This window comes from Microcaecilia unicolor, chromosome 4 (genome assembly GCF_901765095.1).
Source record: "Microcaecilia unicolor chromosome 4, aMicUni1.1, whole genome shotgun sequence".
NCBI lineage: Eukaryota > Metazoa > Chordata > Amphibia > Gymnophiona > Siphonopidae > Microcaecilia > Microcaecilia unicolor.
This window is the reverse complement of record NC_044034.1, coordinates 281,235,613-281,255,172: the sequence shown is the minus strand read 5'-3', so window position 1 is coordinate 281,255,172 and position 19,560 is coordinate 281,235,613. Positions and strand designations below refer to the sequence as shown.

The 19,560-nt window shown below is 39.9% G+C and overlaps 1 protein-coding gene across 1 annotated transcript in view; it reads right to left on the bottom strand.

Moving 5' to 3' along the window:
* The window catches only part of ANOS1 (anosmin 1), a 310,410-nt gene that overhangs the window by 246,436 nt on the left and 44,414 nt on the right, over positions 1–19,560 (bottom strand). The window contains exon 2 of the mRNA XM_030201628.1: positions 9,735–9,782. Coding sequence (XP_030057488.1) covers positions 9,735–9,782 — 48 coding nt within the window. The remainder of the gene's footprint in view (positions 1–9,734; positions 9,783–19,560) is intronic.

Sequence of the window (19,560 nt, the reverse complement as noted above, 5' to 3'; positions counted from 1 at the left end):
TTTTTCATTAAAAGTTTTTGAAAGCAATACAAACACTTGAATCTCTGATCCAATTCCCACTGATTAAAGTAATCCCAGTTTCACAGGCTTCACTCCTTTTGAATTAATATACTAAGAGGTGTATTGTTTCCACTATATTGAACAATAAGTATGTTTCCAACGAAATTAATTGACTATACACCGTTTTGGGTTTGAGGAGGCCAACCAGATGATCAATGTGGAATAATGATTCAGATAAATAATAACTGGGGGTAATCAGGTTAATACCACGTTTTCTTGGTTTACTGTTGTTTAATTGATCACCTTGTCTTGTTTCACTCTCCCTATTTGTTTTGTGGTCTAGGAAAGAGAAAGATTGTATAAAATTCATTTATCAGGTTGAGATTGTACATTAATACAATATTAGAAGAAAACAGTCATCTCTGTATTACTGTTTGCAAGTGACCCTTGTAAAATGAAAAATTATAAATAAATGATTAAAAAAAAGTTTTTGAAAGCTTCTCTTGTTGCCAACTTTGAGCATTTTGAATTGCAGCCCTATTGTGCTGACCCTCATCAGAATCCTCATGCAGGCTCCCTTATCCTACTATGTTCAGCAAGAATTCAGGCCAAAGAGCTGATGGAAAGGGAAAGGGAATAGGACTTGATATATCACCTTTCTGTGGATTTTGCAACAGCATTCAAAGCAGTTTACATAGTATATACAGGTACTTATTTGTATATGGGGCAATGGAGGGTTAAGTGGCTTGCCCAGAGTCACAAGGAGCTGCAGTGGGAATCAAACCCAGTTCCCCAGGATCAAAGTCCATGCACTAACCACTAGGCTACTTCTCCTCCTTAGTAAAAGACTTAAGGGGTCTTTTACTGAAGTGCGCTAGTGTTTATAGCTTGCGCTAACAACAGTCACTGGCATTAAATACTGAGATGCCCATAGGAATATAATGGGTGTCTCAATGTTTAGCCTCAGCTGATTTTTACTGTGAGCTAAAAACGCTAGTGCACCTTAGTAAAAGACCCCCTAAATGAGGAAATATTTATTTACGAGGGTAATAGGAAAAACTTAAGAGACAAAATGTCTATTCAGCAAAGTGATAGGGGAGCCGTGTTAGTTCACTTTTAAAGGTAATAAATAGAAATATAACAAGACAAAGAAAAGAAAATAAGATGGTACCTTATTTATTGGACTAACTTAATACATTTTTTGATGAGCTTTTGAAGTTAAGCCTTCTTCTTCAGATCAGAAATTCAGAAATGATCAAATGATGACATTTATCAGAATATATCTGTGAAACATAAAAGCATCCCAATGACAGTCTCATGGCAAAGGTAGGGGTGGGGTGGGGGGATGAGAAATATGGAGAAATGGATGGGTGAACAAAGCAGTATAATTCTATGGTTTATAATGTGATAGGCAACCCAGATCTTTGTTAAGTCCTGTCTGGTGGGTGTCAAAATATGTCATATTTTAACTTCAAAGGTTTTATGTTCCTGGACTCACCATAAAGTCATTAGTGCAGTGCTCTGGTCTGGCAAAATGCTGTCATACAGAGGTGTCACCCTGGTTAGCACTATAGTTTCTGATGTGGTATCTGTGTAGATTGAATCTCATCTTAAGCATTTGGCCTGTCTTTCCAACATAGCAACCTTTTTCACATTCTTTGCATTAAATAGTATATACTACATTTGAAGAAGAGCACGTGTAGGATCCAGTGGCATAGCTACATGGGGCTATGGGGGCCTGCCCCCCCCCCCCCAAATTTCCTATGGGCACCTGGTTTTGCTGGCAGGGGTTTCCAACTCCCGCTAGTTGAAGCCTTGTCCAGCGCCGGTCTCTGGCACCGCCACATTGCTTGCCCTGCTCTCTCTTCCCCCTCACATCCTGCACGCTCCTTTTAGTGAAATTGAGAGAGTCGCCTGTGAGGAGGTCTCTTGCCTTAATAGCATTATGTCCTCCTCTGCATTTGTGATTCTCTGCTCTGCATGTCCTACTCTCTCAATTGTGGCCCTGATGTCCACCCACACTGCATTTAGGTCTGTTTGTATTTGGGCCAGATTGCCATGCAAGGATGTAGTGTCCTCTTTTATTGAGGATCGTCACAGTGTTGATTGTTGGCTCACCTTGGATGTGCGGTGGTAATGCATCTGCCCTTTGTGGTGTTGAGGGTATCAGTGACGATGGTGCTGACAGGTCTCCTCTATCATCTTGCACTCTCATGCATTCAGACATGGTTTGTTGTCCTTGTGTCTATCTGGCATTTTTCACTGGTAGAGGCGTCATTTTATTCAGTTTCTTTGTATCCACTTTCATTAGTGTTTTGGGTCAGCTCTTGTGTGCTCTGCTCCAATTTTCAGTGGTTTGTGGTCAGCAGCTCCCTGAGGTTGCGGCTGCACTCTAGATGCACATCACCGAAAATCACTGGTAGTATTTTAGGGGTATAGTTGGATATGTATTTAAGAATGTCTCCTCCAGGTCTGCATATTATGGCGCCATTCTGGTACCCATAGCAGTGCCCATGATTTGCAGATAAATATCATTATTGAAACAGGAATAGTTGCAAGTTAGAATGAATTTGCTAGACTCTTCTTTTTTTGTCATAAACACATGCACTACGGCAGCCCTCCCTTTACAGATCAGTGTGTGATGTTCTTGGTCCATTTGCACAGAGATATTTGTGAAACTCTCCAAAACACTCTCTCTAGAAAATTATGAAAAGATGCCTGATTATATTTTTTAAACTAATGATAACATTCTTTGTGGCATTCACTGTCCAAGACCAATTTAGTGCAGCATTTTCCTGTTGTTTTGTATCATCAGAAAAGTTTTGCAATGTTACAGGCTCAATCAGTATGTAACATGGTATCAGAATTATTAAGCAGTATGTCAATTGATTGTGCTGAATCAGATACATATATATAACAATATAAAAATACAATTTTAAAAGACTTATTGAAACTGCAACAGGGAAACTGATCTGAACTCCAAATCCCTCTTCCCCCTTCCTTTGGGAATATTTAAAAGGCCAAAAGGCACTACTTCAGAAGTCTTCAAACTTCCTCTCCCCCTCCACCTAACAAGGACTCATAACAAAAGCATGACTAAGGTGGGTACCTGAAGGCTCATCAATACATCTCCGAAAACCAAAGACCCAAAAGAAAGTCTGGAGAACCCATTGAAGACAAAGACTTCAGAGGAAAAGCATAAACAAAACATTTGCCTGTCATCAGATGTATACCTGCCCCCTCCCATCAGCTATCAGACAAGAAGATGCCAAGACATCTGCAGAAAGGAAATACTTATAATGTGAACATGTGAACAGACTACAATAACCATAATGCCTTGCAAAATATCCAGTGCAAACCAGGAAGCAAATGATCCAGGACATGCACTCATATTTCCCTGAAAACAGACTGTATAAAAAAGCCTGGAAAAGCCCAGCTTCTAGCTTCTTGGGACCTGCCTGCTCTTGGGAATCTGCTCTTGGAAATCTGCTGCTGTGAGGGCCTGCCTCTGCCTCATGGCTCTTCACTGGACCACAGCATGCTCTGTAACAAAGACTCTCCTGTAAGTTAAATTATAACCTTAACTTTTAAACCAGCTACTTTACTTAAGCACAGATTCTCTGTAAGATCTCTTAAAAGAACTATCTCTCACTTGTAACCTTATTTATACGATTGCATTAATCATATTGTAGCTTAATAAACCCTTTTGAATCTAAATATATAGTGCTCCTGTTCTTTCTTAAACCTGGTAATGCAGGTTAATGTAATCCAATAAATGTACTTAATGCTTAATTCATTGCAATTGTGAATATTGTTGCTTTAATCGGCAACTGGTGGAGAATTATAAATATATAAATTAATTCCTGTAACAAGTACATTTACCAAATATATATTCCAATGTTATACAACAAATACAAAATTCTAACCAAGCAAAAACAGAACAAAAAAAGAAAACATTTGCGATAGACAAATATTTCTAGTGTTTTAAGTTCAAATGAGAAGCTACAAGCAAACTTTTGCTGAGCTCCTCCTTCCCCCACCACCACTACCACTACCACCACTCCCTCCGTGGAGTCAGTGGTGGTGAAAAGAAGAAGCTCCTCCCTCCCTTCTGATCACAAGCCCTCAGTCCTCCAAAACATCTTTTTTAATAAATTTATAATACTTTTACGAACTTTTTACAAGCCATACACTTGTTAAACAGAAACACGATTACAATAAGCAAATAAAGAAAACATCATATCACAAAATAAAGTAAGCTTTCTTAGACCACCATTAATCGGGAAGCATGGCTGAATCATTGGAGATTTATCATAGGCAACTTCAAATATAGACATAAAGGTTACGTGTGATTACCTCGCCTATATTACTATTTCCAACATTATTTTAACTTTTTTAAATAAAGAAAAGCTTTTAGTTGCTCCGTGGAGTAAAATATATACTTTGTCTCTCCAAATTGAACCAAACATTTGCATGAGTAGGCAAGAAAAAAAGTTCCCCCCAGTTTCAGTGTTTCCTGGTTCATGGCCAAAAATATTTTTCTACGTTCTTGAGTCAGTTTAGTGACATCCGGATAAATCCAAATTTTCCCTCCTCCAAAAAACACATTTGGATGTTTAAAGTAAAGTCTTAAGATGGCATTAAGATCTTGTTCAAAGATGAAGGAAACTAAGAGCGTGGCTCTCTCCATGGTGTTTTCTATCGATTGCTCCAAAATAGCAGATATCAATATTTATGTCTTCTCCACCTCTAACTTCTCCTTCATTCTTACTTGGACTCGTAGGCAAATAAAAAATCTTATTAATAGGAGGAATACCGTCATGTGGAATTTTCAAAATTTCAACTAAATATCTTCTAAATAAATCCATAGGCAGAGTCCTGGGAACTTTAGGGAAATTCAAGAGGCGAAGATTCAAATGCCTATTAAAATTCTCTATCTGCTCAATCGTTTTATGGAGAGCCAGTTTATCTTTAACCGTGGTAAACTTAAAATCTTGAAGCTGTTTCACTTCATTTTGAATTTGTTTGACCCGAGTGGAAAGATCTTCTTTCACTGACTCAACTGTCTTGACCAAGTTTTCAAATTTAAGAAACAAAGCAGGTACCTCACCTGAGGATTTCTGAAGAGTTGAGTCCATCTTATTGAGCATTAACCAAATCTTCCCGAGATTTACCTCCATTGATGTATCTGAGACTCCGGTCAAACCTTGGGCCTCATTCTCCAGGCTTTTTCGCTGCGACGCAGAACCCTCGCCAGAGACCCCACATGCCATACTTCCGGAAACGTGTAGGCTATCTCCCTGTGAAGCAACTGACGCTGGACACGGAGGAGTGTTGGAAGCAGAGAGGGGGGGAGAAAGAGATGTTTCATGTCCCAGCAGAGGTTCCGCTCCTCCGATTTCCTCCGTAGCGGGACTCACCACCCTCACCTCACTTGGAGAGGCTCCGGCGAGGAAACGATCCAATCTCTGCTAGATAGAGGATGACGCTGAGGTAGGCGGGGGAACAAACCTCACAGTCCCTTTTCCCCTTGTATGAGGCATTTTTTGAAGGTAAATCAACAGAGAAACACCCAGCAAGAGATCAGCGTCCCACACACTGCTTGATCACACCGGCATCTTGCCACACACCCCCTCCAAAACTTCTTAAGGAGGCAGAATGTAGCAAACATAACTTTAATGGGCTGCTGTGCTGCCTCCATCCTGCCTTTCCAATAAAAGTACTCTCTCCTGTCAGTCACAGAAGTACATAAGCACTTTATCTTTCTCTGCCAGATCAGTCTTGCAGAAAGACCTGCTTGATTTTGCAGCTGTTATTGTGAGACTTCAGCCTGGTGGCAGAAGGAGAGATCTTTGGCTCTTAGGAAAGAAGACTTTTATTGGAGACAGCAAGAGGGAGGCACCCCTGAACTATAGGGCTCATTGGTTAGAATTAATACCACTATTGTATTGTATTATACAGCTTATATTCCATCTTTAACCATAGGGATGCAAGGCAGATTACATATAAAGGGCGGCTTCACATGAGAAGGAATATACAGTAATCAATTTAAAATTATACTACACACAGTCACATAATGTTACTAGATCAAGAATAAATATTAATTCCTCACAATCTAAATCATTAACACTGTGGTTTACTAAGCTGCTAGTGCGGCTGGCTGTGCACTAGTGCTGACACAGCCCATTCACTTTGAATGGACTGTATCGGCAATGCCGCATGGAAGCCGCTAGCGCTGCTTAGTAAACAGACCTATAAATCTGTAGTTTTTGGCTTGCAAACAAATAGGTTTTGAGTGCCTAACAAAAATGAATATAAGAAGATATTTTATATATCTGAATAAGAATATCATTCCATATTTTAGCACTTTGAAAAGTTAAATGAATGTTCTCAAGTAAATCTATATTTTACACATTTTTTTATTGTGGGAAAATTAAGGGTTAACCTTTGGATGCTTCTCAACAGGAAAAACTAAAAATTGCATTATATTATCCGGACCCAATCCATAAAAACATTTAAAAACCAAACAAGCTATCTTAAAATAAGTATGTGAATCTGTTTGAAGCCAGTGCAACTTATTCGCAAGTGGAGATGCTTTATAAAACTTCCCCTCCCTAAAAATTAATCTTGCGCTAAACGCTAGAGACACTCATATATTCCTATGGGCATCTCTAACATTTAGCGCACACTAAAAACACTATTGAACTTTGGAAAAGACTCCCTAAGTGAGGAATCAAAATTGCCTGAACTATTATCAATTTGTATTATGGTAGCATATTGGAGGTAAGTCTACAATTGGGTGCCCACATTTCAGTGCCACGAATGAACAGAATACGTGCATGCTTGTGGCTAAGTGCATTACATGTGTAAATAGCAGCAGAATAGCACTATTCTGTAAGTGCGCATGTAAGTGGCATAGCGCACAAATGCAAAGAGGGTGTTCACATGGACAGAACATGGGAGAGGCATGGGCGATGCTGCCACCAACAGGCACCACTTACAGAATACTATAGCTTACCCATGCCCTTGCCAATTTAAGCGCCCACAGTTACACCAGGAATTTGACTGGTATAACTGTGGGTGCCTAGATTTTAGGCACCCTGAGGTCGATATTCAAAGAGATTTAACTGGCCAGCAATGGCTCCTGGCTGGTTAAATCATCAGTTTGAAACTAACTGCTCATTTCCAGCGGCACTTAACCAATTAGTAGCACAGAAAATAACCTGTTAGCAATGAACTGAAAACCAACTATTTTGGGGTCATTCCATAGGCAGAGTTGGCACTTAGCTAGTTAAGTGACGATATTCAGCACTTAACCTGCCAGTTTAACCACATAAATAGGACCGCTTAAAAGTCAGTGCTCTCTTTATGTGGCAACCCATAGCCGGTTAAGAGTTGACTATCGCACTTAGGAGTCCTTTCACCAAGCTTCAGTAAAAAGGGCCCTGCGGTAGTGGCTGGGGCCGTTTTTCCCACTGCAGTAAAAAGCCCCTAAATAAATGGCCATGCAGTAAAATTACCTTTACTGTGTGGCCATGCAGCAGGGAGTACTTATCACCACCCATTGAGGTGACAAGGGCTCCCACAGTAACCAGGCAGTGCCGTGTTAGCACCACAGTAAAAAATTTTCTTTGCACCAGAAATGGTGCGTGCTGAGGGAGAACTACCGCCGGAGGCCACGTTGGGCCGGTGGTAGTTCCAGGTTGCCACCTGGCAACCTTTAAGTACAAGGGCCCCTTAACTAGCTAAGGACCCTGTTTACTAAGCAGCGTTATAGACACGTTAACATTTTTAATGCACGTTAACCATGCACACATGTTAATCATGGACGTGTCTCCTATAAGTGCCTACATGGTTAGCACTTGCGCTAAGTGTAGACGTGCTAAAAACACTAACACACCTTAGTAAACAGGGCTGTATGTGTTAGCCAGCTCCAGAAACCCAGAAATTCAATGCCAGTGCCCGGGCATAGCCTGGCATTGAATTTCTGGGTTTAACACCAGCAGCAGTCAGTGAAATGCTGATCATCACTAGCTGAATATTGGGCCCCCTGTTTCTGGGTGCCCAGGTGCTAATATAGAATATGCTCTCACCATGCAGCATTGGGACACCTAAAAGAAGACACCCACTTATAGACCTGCTTTCATTATGCATGCCCCTATCAAAAGAGGAACAAACCAATGCCATCATATTCGCTACATAATGTACACAGGAGGCTTCCATCTCTTTAATTGTACCAACTAAAAACTCTGGATAGATGTTAATTATTAAGTTTAATGGCCTTCAGAACATCCCTTCTTTAGGCATCACAGATTAATTGCAATATATTCCATTTGTAGATTAAAATAGTTTTTTGCTGTACTGATCCTAGAAAATATAGGCTACTTTTGAGGCTGGAAATCCTAAGCGCAGTAGCATAAATCTATAATTTCCTTTGGTTGGTCCAATCAAAGAGAAAACATGCACTTACCAATGTAGAAATAATCATTTCTTTTTTTCAGTCTTTATTTATAAATTTATAAACATTACATTAAATCAAAAATTTGAATAGTAATAAGTGTACCAATAGAAAACTTTTTCAAGGCAATCACATGATGATATCAGATATCAGACACTAATTAGAACAGATACAAATCCGTGTTAAAGAAGATCCAAGAACGAAAAGGAGGAGAACAAATAACCAGAAAATTCAAAGGAGAAAACAAAAGGAAAAAGCCAGCCCTGCCCCATTTTTAAATAAAAGTCTAATCTCATCTATAAAAAAAAAACCTCTCTGGAATATATCAACAGTCTACTAGAACCCCCATTTATGCCTCCACTGTCAAAAGAACTCTCTTCGTGTTCTCCAAGAAAGTCAGAAATTGTGAAAATTCAAAGAAAATATACCTACGTGCATACATGTTACAATACATTTACATGGAAATCTAACAAGCATCCCAAGAGGTTCAGCCTCCTGGACAGCTTGAAGGAATTTCTTCCTTCTATTCTGTGTTAAAAGTTGAAAGGACAGCACAGAGAAAAAAAACATATTTCCTCATCTACTGATCTTCCTAGGATGGCTGAAACATCTAAGCTGTCATTGAATATATCAGTTCTCATATTGCTACCTTGCCCAGGTTTTTATGGCAAAAAGTAGCATTTTGCAAAAGGTGGATGAAGATCTGATGGAATCTTAAGAATTTCTGTGAAATAATTTTTCAATGTGTCCCTTAGTAAAAAGACCCCTCAATTAGATATTAGCTCACTTAAGCTCAAAGCTTTTGGGGTCAAAGAATCAGAACATGAGAAAGGGCAAATATAGTGGCCATTGGGACTTGACAAATTCAGACTCCTACAAAAGTATTATACATCTTAACTGACTGACTTGACCATTGATGAAGGAATAGAGCAAAGATTTTGTTGCATTGTTATACAAGACCGATTGTTTCTTTTTGTTGTCCTCAAAAAAACATCTCAGAAATTTGTTAGCATAATTAGTAGTATAAAAAAGCATACAGCACATGTTTTGGTATATACTAAATGGCTCTAACCCTAAATAATAGGTATTATCAATGCAAAGAAAATGCTGAGATGAAAAACAAAACAATGATCTCATTTTGTTCCAGGAAAATAATTTCAAGAAGACTACCATTAATCCACAGTTTCACAAGTCTCAACTGAAAGGTTCTTTGGAACCTTCAATTTACAATAAATATGGTAAAGTGAATACTGCATCAGAAATAAAAGGAACATACCTTTGAACACTGTTTGTGATTCTGGCACCAAACCAAGGATCCATTATTCTGTAAAATGAAAATATACAGAAGCATGACTGCCATCCTCTTAACAGCAATTTAATAGTCCTGATCTATATGCATGCAGCGATAGATCTCTAGGATGCAGAGAAATCTTAGGGGTCTTTTTACTAAGCTGCGGTAAAACCTGACCTTAGTGCACCCACGTTTTCCCCACGTGCTAAGGCCATTTTTACTGCAGCATTAAAATAGCCTATTTTTTCAAATTGTATTAATGGCCATGCGCTAATGTTATAAAAATCCAAAACCTCACCATAAAGTGTACAAGTGGCAACTTAGAAAACAATGGTGAACACCCAGGAAAACAATACGTTAGGTTATTGAAAAAAAATGTATTTTTTAGTATCACCTTTTTTAAAAGTTTTTTTGTTTATGTAAAAAAAGGAGGAACAAGACCTCATCAACCTGGTGCAGAAAGTCCTACAATAACATAGTTCTTAAGTGTAACGACTGTTTTTATCTGTAGCCAGTAAAAAAGTAACCATAGGTCTAAAAAAAAACTCCAAAAACTTACTTACTGCTATAGTCATATCAAAAAGGTTCACGATTATATGCTGAAAAAAACACACGTGAGCATTATAATAGTGTTATCCACCGAAAGTTATGAATTTCTCAGCATTGTGGTAGTCAAGTGCCTCTCACCATGTCATAATGACCCAAATCTTTGAAGTGTTGGAGCATGACAGCAGCATTGGTATGGATGGGTCTCCAGAAGAAGCCATTGCGAAACGGGTCCCCCCTGGGACCGAAGCCATCTTGTCTGGACCTTCATTGCGAGGATAGCTGTAGTATTGCTCCAGTGGTTTTAAGATTTGGGTCATTGCGACACGGTGAAAGCCACTTGACTACCACAACACTGATAAACATAACATGCATTGGATAACAGAAATCCTTTACCATTCAGAATAGTTCCTACAGGTACATATGGCTTAATCATCTCAGAAAGATATCAGGATCATGCATACTTTTTTGATTATGAAATGTATGCATGTGAATTTTCTATGCAAAATTCTCCACACAAAGAATCAAGTGTGGACAGATTTGCTGGGATAAATTTCAAACCAAACTTATTTAAGTTAAGTGTGTAACAGCCAAGAACGTTGTATGAACTGTTAAACAAATTACCCCCCAATTCCAGTTCTAGACCCCAGTTATGCAACTGATTTCAAATGCATTCAAGGACCATTTCATGCTATTTGTGTGGCTCTATATCTTAGTTTTATTTTCTTACAAAGAGTCATTGATCAATCTGAGGGTCCTTTTACTAAGCCACAGTCGGCTCTAAGTGCGTGCAGTGCGCACGCCAAAATAAGACTACCATCAGGCCAGTGTGCCCTCTTGGCAGTAATTTCAGATTTGGTGCGCGCCCATAATGCATGGATGAATTATTTCCTCCTACGCACGGGTAATCGGCACTTGGCACGCGCCAACCGGTCACTGTATGTGTAGCGTATGAGCCTTTACCGCTAGATCAATGGGTGGTGTTAAGGGCTCAGGCCAGTTTCATTTTTACCACAGGCCCTTTTCCCATCCCATTTTTTAAAAACCCATTTTTTATAGATGCGGTAAAAACTGGCCCAGTGCATGCCCAATACACTACTGCAGGCCACTTTTTACTGCGGCTTAGTAAAAGGGCCCCCTGATTAGCCAATTCAATCTTTCCTTGTCTGTAAACTTAAGGGGTCCAATAGTTGTTTTAAAGCTGAGCTCCTAAAATTAGACACCTATGTTTCCAGCTGTAAATCCACCTAAACTTAAGGCTGCAATTGACTTGCCAAGATTTTAGGGGGGTCTTTTACTAATGGTACACTGGCGTTCTTAGCTCACACTACAAATCAGCTGGCACTGAACGCTGAGATGCCTACTATATTCCTATGAGCGTCTCAGCGTTTAGCACAAGCTAAAAATGCTAACGCACCTTAGTAAAAGACCCCCTTAGAATCCTAATTCAGATGCCTAGTACTGAACCTTGACTCCCAACATTTTTCATTCATTTATTCATTCATTTATTTAAGTATTTATATACCGCTTAGGCCTAAGCCTTTAGCACCAAGACAGTCATAACTACACAGATAACAAAATTCAGAAGAATAATAAGTGAAGGTCAAACAATTTGATATGTCAAATGCCTTCGATCTAGTAGATCATACAACACTAATGACCCTGCTCGACAACACTTTCTAAGAACAAGATCCTATCTTGTTAAGATATCTAACTAGTTTTCAGCCTCCTGGATCCCTGAATGTGAGGTGCCCCAGGGTTCCCCAATATCGCCCATACTAGTCAATGTCATGATGGCTCCACTCAGCAAGAAATTGGAAAAAATAGGTTTTAGCCCATTTATATATGCTGACAATGTTACTATTTATATACCTTTCAATTATACTATCACAGAGATATTGGATAAGGTTAAAAAAGGGCTGGACTTTATGGAAAATTAGGTCTGTTTAGTTTAACAGAGATAAAACCAAACTCCTGGTTCTATCCAGCTCACAGAACCCCACTACTTACAAAAACATCACAATCGACCAACAAACTTATCCAATTGAAACACAACTAAAAATACTGGGAATAATCCTCTATAAACATCTGACTCTTGAAAACCAGGTTTCAGCAGTTGAATCAAAAAGCTTCTATGGAGACTGAGAAGATTTGATATTATTTCCCCAGACAAACTTTCCGTTTTATAGTACAGATGCTGATACTGTCCCAACTAGACTATTCCAACACAGCATATGTAGGGTGCAAAGAAAATATACTAAAATCACTGCAGACTGTTCAAAACACGGCAGCTAGACTGATAGTCAAAAAGTCAAAATATGAGAGTAACCCCACTTCTAGAAATACTACACTGGCTCCCAATCAAAGCCAGATTATTTTTCAAAGCCAGTACTATCATTTTCAAAATACTGTTTGGCATATCTCCTGATTACATGCTAGATTTGATTGAACTATCACCAAGAAATGCAAGCCCAGGTACCAGGGGTTACCTACTACTTCACTTGCCCAACTGCAAAAACGTAATCTACAAATCCATCTATACGGCAGGATTCAGCTATCTGGGCTCTAAATGGTGAAACTCAATCCCCAAGGTCAGAAGAATCATCACAAATAACCTCTAGTTCAGAAAAGATCTAAAGACCTACCTCTACAAGAAATGTTATGAATAACTATTGTCACTATTTTCGAAAGAGATCGCCGGCCATCTTCCAACACAAATCGGGAGATGGCCAGCCATCTCCTGAACCCGGCCAAATCGGTATAATCGAAAGCCAATTTTGGCCGGCGCCAACTGCTTTCCGTCGCGGAGCCGGCAAAACTTCAAGGGGGCATGTCGGCAGGGTACAGAAGGCAAGACGGGGGCGTGGTTACGAGATGGCCGGCTTCACCCGATAATGGAAAAAAAGATGGCCGGATCTGACGAGCATTTTGCCGGCTTCACTTGGTCCATTTATTTTTACGACCAAGCCTCAAAAAAGTGCCCCAATTGACCAGATGACCACCGGAGGGAATTGGGTATCACCTCCCCTTACTCCCCCAGTGGGGATGGCTGGGCCCGGTTTCCATTATGGCCGAAAACCAAAGCCAGCCATCTCTAAACCCAGCGATCTCAACATTTGACCTAAATGTTGAGATTTAGCCGGCCGGCCATCTTTTTCGAAAATACGGTTGGCTCCACCCATTTACGGAGCCTACCATGGAGATGGCCTGCGCCGTTCAATTATGCCCCTCCACGAGTATAATAATGTTTGATAATTATTTTGTAATAACTATGCACCACACAACTTTGCAACTGTAATGCACCACATTAACCTCTAACTGCTAAATGTAAGCCACATTGAACCAAAACTCGCTTTTGGATAATAGTGGGATACAAGAATGGACAAATAAAATAAATAAGCAGTTTACAGTTTCATTTTACAGGTACTGGAACTGTCCCTAGTGGGCTCACAATCTAAGTAGTATATTGTTCTACTGCTGTACCTGGGGTAACGGAGGGTTAAGTGACTTGCCCTGGGTCACACGGTGTGCAGAGGGAATTGAACCTGGTTCCCCAGGATCTCAACCCACTGCTGGCCATCCTGCCCTAAATCCACCCCTGTTACCTCCTACATTTTAGGCTCCTAAATTTAAGTTCCTTGTGAAATAAGGTGCATAAATTTAGAAACTCAGTCCTAGTAAATCTTCAAATTGGCTAATACAGAAACCTAACTTTCAAAATACAAGCTCTTTAAATATCAACCTCAACTTGTATTCACTAAATACTGCCATTACAATTAACTAGCAATGCCCTCCAATATGCAATTGGATGAACAACTATTTAATTTTGAGTATCTATTGAGTTAATCCAAACTACAATGGGGATATGTTTTGTTGGCAGAGTTCTACAGGAAATTTTGCACGGTGGCTAAGCAGCATACCTCCTCTTCTGCCAAACTCAGAGGTGTAGGGAAAGTATGCACATAAGAAATCTCCACTGGAGAGCACTGAATATCCCTAACTTGACCCAAATCTCTTTTTTTAGCAGTAGGAGAAAACTTTCTGTAGGCCAACTAGCTTTGTATAGCTCAAGAATTAGGCAGTATAAACTCAACAGGCTCAATACTACCTGATTCTTCTTAATCACTCTTTTGGCAGCGTTGTTTAAAGTACTAGGTTAAAGTACTTCAGTAAAGGTAAAGATAAACAGACCTATAAATCTGCAGTTTTTGGCTTGCAAACAAATAGGTTTTGAGTGCCTAACAAAAATGAATATAAGAAGATATTTTATGTATCTGAACAAGAATATCATTCCATATTTTAGCACTTTGAAAAGTTAAATAAATGTTCTCAAGTAAATCTATATTTTACACATTTTTTTATTGTGGGAAAATTAAGGGTTAACCTTTGGACGCTTCTCAACAGGAAAAACTAAAAATTGCATTATATTATCCGGACCCAATCCATAAAAACATTTAAAAACCAAACAAGCTATCTTAAAATAAGTATGTGAATCTGTTTGAAGCCAGTGCAACTTATTCGCAAGTGGAGATGCTTTATAAAACTTCCCCTCCCTAAAAATTAATCTTGCACTAAACGCTAGAGACACTCATATATTCCTATGGGCATCTCTAACATTTAGCGCACACTAAAAACACTATTGAACTTTGGAAAAGACTCCCTAAGTGAGGAATCAAAATTGCCTGAACTATTATCAATTTGTATTATGGTAGCATATTGGAGGTAAGTCTACAATTGGGTGCCCACATTTCAGTGCCACAAATGTACAGAATACGTGCATGCTTGTGGCTAAGTGCATTACATGTGTAAATAGCAGCAGAATAGCACAAGTAAAAAGTACAGTGAAAATCACATTAAGGGCCCTGTTTACTAAGGTGCACTAGCATTTTTAGTGTGCACTAAAAATTAGCATACACGCTAATGCTAGAGACACCCATATATTTCTATGGGTGTCTCTAGTGTTAGTGCGCACTAATTTTTAGCGCACACTAAAAACATTAGCGTATGGCTTATTAAACAGGGCCCTAAAAATTTACTGAGGTAAAAATAAAAAAGTAGTGCCTAATATAATACTTTCTGAGTAAATAGTACTGTGACTACAAAAATGTGTGTTTATTAAATTTGATATACTGCTAATGGCAGTTGTATCACAGCAGTAAACACAGTAAATTAACATCAATTAAAATTAAAATCAAACAGTTAACAAAATAAAAGGCACGCTGATCAAGAATCTGTGGCACAAGTTGCCAATGGAAATATCCAAATGACAACCAACGAAAAAGCTCAGAGTCAACTGCAGCCTGGAACAGGATTATTACATGTGAACACGGAATAAAACATTATAAAATACTCAGTTACACTGCTTCAACGTTTTCTTTTAAAAGGCTAAAACCAGATTTTGGCCCAGTGATGCAGAACTTATGAACATCACAGTATGTTGTGCTAGTTCAGTAAGAAAATGTTGAAGCCCCCCAAATTGCCTAAAGATACAGAAACATATTTTGACAGCAGCTGAAACTTGTTTTGAAAAAGACAGTTGATTATCTGGACACCTAGGGGCCATTTTACTAAGCCAGATAAGCATCTACACGCACCCAACATGCGCCAAAATGGCTACCCCGTGGCTCTTATGGTAATTTCATTTTTGGTACACGTCTGATATGCGCGGCCGAAAAATAATTTTTATTTTCTGTTGCGCGTATCGGATGTGTGCCAAGTGGCATTTTGTGCGCATAGGTCATTACCGCCCGGTTACTGCATGAAACTTTACCGCTAGGTCAATGGATGGTGGTAAGGTCTCAGACCCAAAATGGACGTGCGCCATTTTCATTTTGCCGCATGTCCATTTTCGGCAAAAATTTAAAAATGGTTTTTTACAGGTGCACTGAAAAATGATTCTGCGTGCATCCAAAACCCATGCCTACACTACCGCAGGCCATTTTTCAGCGCACCTTAGCAAAAGGACCCCTTAGTTCTCTACTGCTCACAGCTCCTTCCCAAAGTTGCCCATACCAGCCTCAAATATCCTCTCTCTTTATCAAGAACTAATGGAGAGCAGCCCTTTTGCTATCAGCCTCTTGGGGGAGCTAGCTTTTGCTACCACCAGGATGCTTAAGGTATGGTAAGTGAAGAAGTTTACTGCAATTTAATAAACATTCCCCTGTCTCTTAATTGCCAACTGTTTTACAAATAAGTAAACAAGGAACTTAATTTAAGTAATTGAAACTAAGAGTGCAGCACTGATTCTGGTTCAATACAAACACAAAGGGGTCCTTTTACTAAAGCTTAACACACACTAAAGGATTTAGTGTGTGCTAAATGCTAAGAAGGTAATTTTATACATATGGGCTTCTTAGCATTTAGCATGCACTAGAGGGAGGGTCACAAAAGACTATGGGCTCCGGAATTGACCAATAGGGTTAAGGGTTGTATCTTGGGCTGAGACATGAAGACAGGCAGGTATCAAGGATGCTAAAGGGGGGAGAGGAATGGGTAACATGCAGCATTTAACCTATAGTAGAGATTACAGAAACTTGGCAGGAAGCTGATGCTTGCTCTTAGCTTAGAGGCTGCCAGCAAAATTCAAAACAAAATGTAAACATGTACATACAAGCTGTGAAAGCAGGCAACTTCCCACTTGGTATTGGTAAATACCATTATTATTAAGAATTAAATATATTAAAGACATGCAAAGTCCATATTGTTCATGTGTCATCATGAAGCTCAAGGAGCACTGCCTCAGCATGAGGTATGAAGAATTTTGTTGTTCACATTTCTGATTTAAACTTTACAGACACATCCATCCTTACTGGGAAAGGTTTTAGCAACAGGCCCCATAGGCCAGTTGTTACACTGAGTTTGGTTATCCTTAAGTAGAACAAGGTTGCCTTTATGGATGTCGGGCTTGCTAGATTGCCACTTGCTGAGACTTTGCAACATTGGAAAGTATTTACATTTCCAATGAGTCCAGAAGGTGTCAGAGGCTTTGAGCTTGTCTCTATTGTTTATTTATTTATTATTAGGATTTATTTACCACCTTTTTGATTCACTCAAGGTGGTGTACAGCAAGAATGTCAGACATTTTTGTTTCACTCAAGGTGGTGTACAGCAAGAATAAGTCAGCATAAGCAAGACAATTACAGCTGTAAAAATACTCAAATTACAAGTGGCATAGAGGGGCATAACCGAACGTGAACACCCATCTCCATGGGCGTCTATGTCCAAGAACGGGTACGTGAAGGGGTGGGACAGACCGTATTTTTGAAAAAAATGGGCGCCCATCTTTTTTTTTATAATACGGTTTGTGCCGGGCAAATGCATCGGATGTGTGCGGATTTGAGCTGGGCAGTTTCGTTTTTCAGCGATAATGGAAACCGAAGGCACCCAGCTCAAAACGAACAAATCCAAGGCATTTGGTCGTGGGAGGGGCCAGGATTCGTAGTGCACTGGTCCCCCTCACACGCCAGGACACCAACTGGGCACCTAGGGGGCACTTGTAACAATTAAAAAAAAAAAAAAAGTAAAATACCTCCCAAGTCCATAGCTCCCTTCCTTTGAGTGCTGAGCCCCTCAAATCCCCCCCAAACCCACTGCCCACAACTCTACACCATTACCATAGCCCTTATGGCTGAAGGGGGGCACCTAGATGTGGGTACAGTGGGTTTTGGGGGCGGTTTGGAGGGCTCCCATTTACCACCACAAGTGTAACAGGCAGGGGGGGGGGGGGTGGGCCTGGGTCCACCTGGGTGAAGTCCACTGCACCCACTAACAACTGCTCCAGGGACCTGCATACTGCTGTGATAAAGCTGGGTATGACATTTGAGGCTGGCATACAGGCTGGCAAAAAAAGTTTTTAAAGTTCTTTTTTTGATGGGAGGGGGTTAGTAACCACTGGGGAAGTCAGGGGAGGTCATCCCTGATTCCCTCCGGTGGACATCTGGGCAGTTGGGGCACTTTTTGGGGACTTGTTCGTGAGAAAAAAGGGTCCAGAAAAAGTGACCCAACTTCTCGCTAAAAACGCTTTTCTTTTTTCCATTATCGGCCGAGGGCGCCCATCTCTGCTCGGCCAATACGCGACGGAGTGCAGTTGAAGACGCCCAAAATCGGCTTTCGATTATACCGATTTGGGCGCCTTTGCGAGATGGGCGCCCATCTCCCGATTTGGGTCGAAATATGGGCCCATCACTTTCGAAAATAAGGCTGATAGTATGCTACATTACAATGTCAACACAATACATTTTAATAGACAGCATAGAATGGAAGCAAAGATAGAACATATAGACAGATAAGATACAGGAGTAAGAAAATAAGGGACTAATTTAAAGAAAGTTGCACATGAAGTCAGAAAGGTAGGAGTGGATAAACATGTCCAGCTGTAGTGTGTGTGTATGTTGATATCTCCAAGTGAAGTTGGTTTTCAGCCAGTCTTTTGTGTCAGAAGCACAGTTAGCGTCAAGATCAACGGTAACTGGATCAGTGGATACTGACACCAAAAGTTTTGCATTCATAATTGCTGAAACCTCCACAGGGAAGGTAATTAGGACTTCATCAGTAAGTTGAGTAAGCCCTATCTCTAAAATACGGAATCTAGGATGTGACGAGCAATCCCAGTCATGTGTTCCCAAGTCTCTCCCATATGTGAAGAACAAGTGGGAATAAAAAGCCATGTGTATTTTGGGTATCTTTCAACAGTGACACTATCTGTTTTATCAGAATTAACATTCAGCTCTCTGCAAGCACCAACAAAAGTTGGATCCACGATCAAAATGATCCTCTGATTCAGAAGAATCTTCCAAGAGCATCTATGAAGCTTGATGTAACCATGGATTTGATAAACTCAATGTGAACAGCATGGATATTCATACATGTGAGCATCACAGTCCATCATTTACTGTTTGCCTACCATCCTGTTGTTCATCATGACACAACCGACCATAGTCCCAAGATATCCAGCTCTATATAAGGGAATGATGCCAGTCAGCTGGCAGATCAGCCTTATGTAGATGATTGTAGGTTCTGTACATATATTCGCAGTTTGCCTCTCATTCTGTGTATTAGAATATACTGGAATGCAAGTACCCATAGAATCATCCTTCCAGCATATTTTTGCTGTGTTATAGTTTATTCAGGCATTAGCACAATTACTAGGAATCCTTAACCACAGTGGGAAAAATACCCAATTCTATTTTAGAATTTCACACATTTAACAAACCCCTATGGTTTCCATTGGTCAGCCTTCACATATGCCCCAGATGCTATGGGTTTT